This window comes from Seriola lalandi, unplaced genomic scaffold, assembly GCF_002814215.2.
Source record: "Seriola lalandi dorsalis isolate HSWRI2012SDOR001 ecotype SW California unplaced genomic scaffold, Sedor1 jcf7180002054591, whole genome shotgun sequence".
Lineage (NCBI taxonomy): Eukaryota > Metazoa > Chordata > Actinopteri > Carangiformes > Carangidae > Seriola > Seriola lalandi.
This window is the reverse complement of record NW_019525144.1, coordinates 1,321,885-1,329,667: the sequence shown is the minus strand read 5'-3', so window position 1 is coordinate 1,329,667 and position 7,783 is coordinate 1,321,885. Positions and strand designations below refer to the sequence as shown.

General features: G+C 42.9%; 1 protein-coding gene across 8 annotated transcripts in view; it reads right to left on the bottom strand.

The window, feature by feature from the left end:
* Nucleotides 1-7,783, bottom strand: part of adgrl3.1 (adhesion G protein-coupled receptor L3.1) — an 82,751-nt gene that overhangs the window by 15,541 nt on the left and 59,427 nt on the right. For all 8 annotated transcript variants that reach the window (XM_023419154.2, XM_023419157.2, XM_023419158.2 and 5 more), the window contains 3 exons: nt 7,567-7,743; nt 6,371-6,580; nt 1,885-2,105 (listed from right to left, as the gene is read on the bottom strand). In XM_023419154.2, the coding sequence (XP_023274922.1) occupies nt 1,885-2,105; nt 6,371-6,580; nt 7,567-7,743 (608 nt within the window). The remainder of the gene's footprint in view (nt 1-1,884; nt 2,106-6,370; nt 6,581-7,566; nt 7,744-7,783) is intronic.

Genomic DNA, 7,783 nt, shown 5'->3' with positions numbered 1-7,783 from the left:
GGGTGGGGGTGGGGGGGGGTGCCCTCCACTGAGGTCAGACCCGAAGGGTTGCAGAAAAAGGTGCCAGAAAGAAACCACTGGAGCAAAATGGCCGACTGATTCATGACCAGCTGCTTTTGAATTATTAATCTTTCAATTTCCACCACATTAGAGAGCCCTCCATTATGGGTCCCTGACTGTGTCACAGTATCCTCCATTAGGGCTCCTTTGCTAAGTCATAGCCACCTTCATTATGGGACGTGAAAGAGACTCAGTGCCACTGGCTAATATGGGGGAGAACAGGGTGCGTTATGTGTCAAGGTGACACAGCAGGGATGGCAGATGATATTTGCAGAGGTTTTTGTCTCAATGTGTTATGTCGAACATGATAAGCAGTGCCATTTTCAAGGCTGGACTGATAAATGAGTCACATAACTTAGTATTTGCTTTTAATGAAAGGTACTTTGCTGTGAAAATAGTTGTGTCAGTTTCTTTCAAACCCATGAGGTACAGGCCCATTAAAGGCAGAAACGTTAGTTGTTTGTGTAAAATATTTTTTTGAAATACAAGGATATATTCTTTGATGAAATTTATCTTTTACGCCCTCACTGATTTCAGTGCGATTTGTGTGGTAGCCTCTACATTATTCTCCCAAAACGTATAGCTTCATTTTCCATTTTCACTGTTAAACCACAGCTATTGTCTCAAGACAAGTCTCCCAGTCTGTCGGCTAATAGCATGCAGTCTGATTATTCATCCAGAGCTTGGCATTCAGACTCTCATGTTTTAATGATCATCCCACAATGAAATATTGATCTAAGTGGCATACGGGTTGGTGTGACTTGACGGTTAAACACTGCTAAATTCAACCCTTTCCTCATCTTCAAACCTCTGCAAGGTGATGTGTAGCTGGAGGAAAACTGCGAGGTCTGATCTACAAAAAGGCCCCGAGGAGCAGCAGAGAATATGAGCAACTGAGCAGTGAATCATTTAACAGTCCTATAGTGTCCTGTCATTTTTCACTTTCTATATGGAGCCGCTCATTTATTAGCAATTGAGATTTTTCTAACACAAGCTTTTAAATGCAACGTCCACATCGATAACGTTCTCTCTATACTTTATGCTTTCATACAGTCACAGAATGGAGGACAGGTCTCAGACATGTATGCATATTATGCACATAATATGCATATGCACAGTATGAATAAAATGTTGGCCTCTCATGGCCTCTTTTCAGAGTCACAGCCTGAATGGAGGGGACAGGTCACGCATGTGAAACTTTTATGTTCACTCCACTCCTGTGTATTTGTAGGTGGCCTATTATGCATATATTTCATATGGATGAGATGTTGGCTGCCTTTTCGTGGATTTACACTGTGTACCCGGTTGGACAAGTCAAGCATGCATGAATAAGTTACCATGTGCTCTTAATGTATGTCACTCACTACTCCACACTTCCTCCAGGGGAAGCCAGTATGGATGTGTGCACACAGCGACAGACTACTCCACCAATCCTTTTGCCATCCCACCATTCTCACACTCTCACACTTAAACCACTCTTTTTTTCCCTCAGCCTGCTCCACCGTGCACCACCTCCTCCTATTCCGCCAGTTAAATCCTTCCATATTCACACATTGTTGGTGCTGTGCTCATGCAGGCACGCTGTGGTGCATCCTCCCCTGCTTGTCCCCATACTACCCTCCCTCTCTTCCATCCTTCTCTGCCTCTCTCCCCTCTCAACCTCTCTGTATTAACTCTTCAGAGGTGCCACAGCTTGTAGAGTCCACTGTGGCAGACACAGCCAAAATGACAGCAGGCACTCCAGCCTCCCTCCCTTTCCTCCCCTCGCCCAGTCATCCATCCTTCTTTCACGCTACGCTCTCCTCGCCACCCCTCTATCCTTACACTCGGTCAGTGCCGTAGCTCCTGTAGTCCACGGCAGCGGAGACGGCCACTATGACAGCAGGCACTCCATATCCTGCCAGGTAGAAGTACTTAGTCCTGGAGTGTTCGCTCTCAAACACCTCTACCAGCATGATGTACAGCTGCACCCCTTCCAGGAACATCCAGGTGAAGGCTGCCAAGAAGAAGAAATGGAGCAAGGCTGCGAAGACTGCACAGGCAATCTGGTGAGGGAAAGAAAAGATGGAGAGGATTTAAAATTACAGTTACACTACACACAATGCTGCTCAGGAAATACTTAATCTGGTGGACACTTGCACTGATGAGTTGGTTGAAAAAAGACACAAACACTCCAGGCGATAAGGGTATGAGTCAGACTTTATCATATTCACATAGGGAAGGAAATGTAAGGGATTAAAAATTGGGCTACCAATACTGGAACAGACAGGAGAGGGAGAGGATAAGGCAAAAAGGAATAGAGGGAGCTCACAATCATAGTACACTATAACAGCAATTACAGGCGACAGAATGACTCAAAATCACTTCACGATAGCAATATTAGTCGAGCTTCCTTCACAGTTTACTCCACGTCTGCATCTGCAAGTCATCTAAGAAGATGAATGGGAAAATACAAGTGACAAGTTGGTGCTGCAGCCTGTGCTGATTGACCACATTTCAAACAGAAGTAGCAAAGCGCTTTCAAAGCGCACTGGGAGAAAGGAGGGGTGGGGCTGGGTTGGTGAGGAGGGCGAATTACTTGGCAACACAGTTGAAAATACAATATGATTTTTTGTCAAAGCCAAGGATGAACAAAATAAGTGGAACTGCTGCAAAAAAAAATGAATCAGTAGCTTGGTATGAAAGAGACAAAGCGCACATAAAATTGACACATTTTAGAGCTTGTGAAAAGCTGGCAGGCACATCAGTTCAAATGCTATACTAATAGTTAAGTGAAAAAAAAAATCAGTTTTTGTGATTCTACTAGAGCTGAACCGTGTGTTCTAGCTCCTACTACTACATCATCAAAATACTGTTAATTTAGTTTGTTGTGGAATGTAAAACATCAGATATCAAATAAAGAAAATTCACATTGGTAACTACTTGTACCGACCACTGTTAGAAGCCAGACAATAGTGACTGATGTAGGGGATGAAGAGTTAGAGAGGCAGATGATAAAATACTAAGAAAACCCTGTGAGTGACTGTCCTGAATGTAAAAAACAAAACAAAAAACAAAAAGAGAAAAACAGACCACTACAGGATGAGCAGCAGGAAAATATAAGAGGGGTATCAAACCTGAAACTGCACTGACAATTTCAGCAATGGGATAGGAAGAAAAGAAGGGTGCTTAAAAAGAGAAGGCAAACGAGCGGTGAGATTTGGCCCGTCACGTTCATGGCAACGTTCTAATCTAAAGAGTCACTCCTAAATCACTGAATGGGAAAGCTAACAGACAGACATTTTATAATGGAGGGGTTTGCAGTGAGAGACAATTACCTAACGTCTGAGAGACAATGAGTTTAGGGGGCGAGGGAGTCACTCATTTCCATTTCTAATGATCGCACAGTGTAGCTTACACACACAGACAAAGACACACAGACACATTGCACGCACACACACAGGTAAAAAAAGAAAAAATTTAAAAAAAAAAAAAAGGGGCTGATTATGCAAAGTCATTTACTTTTCCTGCTGGAATTACTGGCTTAACCGGCTGCGAGCTAAGTGACGCTGAAGATGTTAATGGAGGTCACAAATAGTCACCAGTAATTAACAGGAGAATGGCACGCATAAATACAGCAGCACACATGCATAACAAAGAAACATGATCCCTCCCACACAAACACACACAGACGCGGAGAAATACACAAAACACAATGTCAAAACACATTCTATCAAATTTGTTTTGTCTCTTCATTTGCAATAAGAATGTTTTCTCATCGAGCGCTCAGCGGGATGCAAAGGCCTGAGGCGGCGCTAAGGCTCCTTGAATACTATGGGGGTGATAAACGATACAGCCCTGAGCACTTCATAATGGTCCAACAGTAAATAGGCAAAAAAATAAATAATAATCATGGGCTACCTAGCACTAAGACGTGTACAAACTTTATGTTGATTATATTTGAGTGACCTTGCCCAGAGGAATTAAAGGAGAATATCTCATCTCAGAATCTGTCTCATTAGATTTTTTGTGTAAATGCTTGGACCGAAATTAGGTTTAAAATCCTAATCCATGATTGGAATATTGAATGTGGACCATATGGATTATACAACACTGAGGCTGTGACGGGAATGCAGACCACGTGGACCCTGATGGTTAAGCCAAAATTGCAGTGCACTGTACACCATTAGGGATGGAGCTTGATATTGGCTGGTTTGCTGATATGTAAAAATTGCTTGCACAAATTGTGGCTTTGGGACTTTAAAAACCCTCCACACTCTCAGGGGCAGGACTATTTGTTATGGGTGTCATCAGGATCATTGCAGTTAATGATGCATTTGTTGTGCTGAAAATCTACATCTCTATTCCACATCTAAAAAACTCAATCGTAGAGGAACACCGCACACTGTGTGAAATCACTTGATGCATATACTGTCATTGTAAAAATTTGTATTTTATGAAGAACAAAGATTCGCCAGTGACCCATTCACTGGTCACAAACTACTGTTGGCTGGTTAACAAAGTAACGCCGAGCAAGCTGTTAACAAATGGGTTAGTTTGTTCATTGCAGAGGTCGAGTGGGTCTTTATCCATATAGCTTTAGATTTTATTATTGTTCTTCCTCTTCTGATGTTGTTGTGAGCTGCAAAAGCTTAACACAGACACACACGAGCAGCAAAGGTCACGCATCATTAACCGTAATAGAAAGTTCCAGTCTGGTAATGTTTGGGTAGTGGGAGCGAAAAAACGGAAAGTGACCTATTAGGTTATGACTAGTGAAGTTACATTACGTCTATTTGCACAAGCTACAGTGGCTGCAGAGAGCGGCATCGGTAGCAATAAACATTTTCAACCATAGATTAGAGCCAGTCAACCTGATGCACAGTCTTGAGAGGTTTGGCCATGACTAATAACTGCTATGCTCATAGACATGTAGAATATGCTGCTATAATGCCACTTGACATTTTAATGCATACAATGACATATAGCCAATACAGACTGACACGGTGACCCAGAATAAACCCCAAGGTTGGTCTGAATGTCAATGTGCATTATTTGACCTGCCCTGACCCCCTGTCGTGAGCTGTTTGCAATTGCAATGGAATGTCAAATTTCTATAAAACTATTACCATCAACAAGACCCTTTGTGTTTTATAGGAAACGTCAATGCTTCAAACATAAATTTAGCCCTGCAACCTTTCAACTTTTTTATAGAGACCAAATAAAGAAAATAAGCGACTCCACGCTTATGATCAATACTGAGAGTAAATATTTCACATTCCCTTTAAAAGAATCTAAATTCAACAATTCTGTTGAGTACGCAGTGCTGCATTTATACAAGGTTTTTCTATTGTTCAGCAGTGATGCGTGGACACGCAGGTGAAACTGCCTGACAGCACTCTAATGTGAACAGTCAAATGCAGGTTAAACCCATATTCACAGCCCTGCCTCATATGGGCTTTGTTTGTGAAAGTTTTATTACTCTGCAAACATCCTCCTCACAACCAGCAGGATTCCCTGCTACTGTTGCCTGAGGGGCGAAATGACTAACCAATGCAAGTTTGGACTGAAGCAGCGCATAACATCAGCTAAGATAATACAAAGCTTTAATAGATTATCTAGTATATAAGCAGTTGTATGTAATGAGCACTTTGCATTGTGAATCATTTCTGTAACTGGGAATGAACCAAAGAAGAGCCAAATTAGTTTTTGTACTCTACAAATTAATAATATTTCAGTTACATTGCCGTTCAAGAAGCTCGTATACTAATGGTGTTACAAAGTTTTTGTCTCCTTTTCTGCCTTGTTTGGCAATTCTTTCTGAATTAGTGTAATATGATTAAGCTGAGAAATTGTCTAGCACCTCTAACACTCAGCATAGCAGTGATGTCATGGAAAACCGAGCATGTGCGGTAAAAACAATGCCAGTAAACTCTGTTTTTGCAGGGTTTTCCCATCGCAGTTTATGAGAAAAATGTTGCATAATCCAGGCTTTTTGGATACACGAATATGGTTTGCTTAAATAGTCACCCAGAAATTTCTGTTTTTGATTTATTCCAGGAACGCTGCGTGTACCAGATCTGCTGTTTCTTATTCATGTCGCGGTAATGTGGTCAACCACCGACAGCAAGTTAGTAAACATTTCACGATTTACTCTGCCAACATCGCAGTATAATCAGTGCCATTGGTCGGTGGACAGTTATGCCAAGCCTGTGCCAGCACTACATGAATAAAAAGGCACAGTTTGAAATGTATCCTGTTAGCAAACCAGCAAAAAGATACTGTATATGTTGTACACAGATATACACACAGACAACCCCGCCCTTCTTACTGGCTGATCGGCCCTGTTGATCCCGACCAGGAACAGTGACTCAGCGATGAAGAGGCTGATGCAGAGGTTCTTGTGGATGGTGTTGCGATCACTCTGAAGTCCACGGAAGAAGCAAAAGGTGAAGATGCAGATAAGCAAGCAAACCAGCGACAGCAGGATCCCCACCCATGTGATCACGTCCAGGAGAAGGTCGTGCATGCTGTCTGATTTCTGTGAGAAGTGCAAGAAAAGACAGAGACAAGCTTGAGCGGATTATCTAACAGCCATTTACAGCTTCTATGTTTAACTAAGTTTTGCTTCGGTTTGCTAAAAACATGAGTCATATTGTTGCAACACGAAAACATGCTGTAGAGTCAGACCCACAGACAGACAACTCCCCTCCCCTGACTGATGTGAGTCTGGCTGTGTGTCGCTGAGCGTTCAGGGCCACAGCGTAACGCTGCGTTGCACAGGTGTGCTGGCTCTATCCATCAGTGTCCTGCAACCTGGCAGGCAGAGCAATGTTCAACATAGCACTGCTGTGATGGATCTACTGCTCAAACCCTCACACTGTGTTCACACAGTGGCTGCCAAGCTAGGTCTGACCATGACCCCTTTAGAAGTAACACACATCCTCCTGGCCCAGAGGGAGAGACTGGGTGTCACACATTATCCGGAGTTACAAGAGCCGATATGTGAAAAGGAACTTCGTCTTAAGACAACAAAGGATGAAGACAAAAGGTACTTATCCCACACACAGCGAGACAATGAGGTTTTTATCCACTGCCCACTGTGGCTCATGGATATCAAAATAAATGCTTTGACTTTATGATCAGTCAAATATGATTTGTGCAATAAAATGAGACCAGCAGCTTCTGTCTCAGATGGAAGTTTTATGGTAAATTAAAATGTATCTGTTTTGGTAATCCACAACTTCATACGCTGATGTTTTTTGTCAAACCAGTGTCATCATCAGCCTTGACGAATCAATTGTAAAAATTTCTGCTGCCAAGTATGATTACTCAGTACTGAAGGGTCTGGAGAGTCATAATCTATTTTCCAGATGTTAGAGTCTCTTTCTCTTCCCTCCTTCCCCCTTTTTTTTTTTCCAGGATGTGGTGACCAGCTTTGCCAGCCACTGCTAATCAAATGACGAACAACTGACCCTTTGATATCGCCCATCCCCCTCTGGCAGGAACGGGAGAACAAACGCCTACCTTGACCTCCACATGGGCCATAAGCACCGCAAAGCTGGTGAGGTGTGTGCAGGAGCAGCTGGTGTGCGTGCGATTGGTGGCCAGCAGACGACAGTCCTGCGTAGACCAGAATCCCATCATGGTGCGTTTGGAGTAGCTCCAGAACGAACAGTTGGGATTGAAGTTCTCTTCTGAATGCTAGGGGCAAGGGAGGAGGAGGATAAGTGAGAGAGACAGG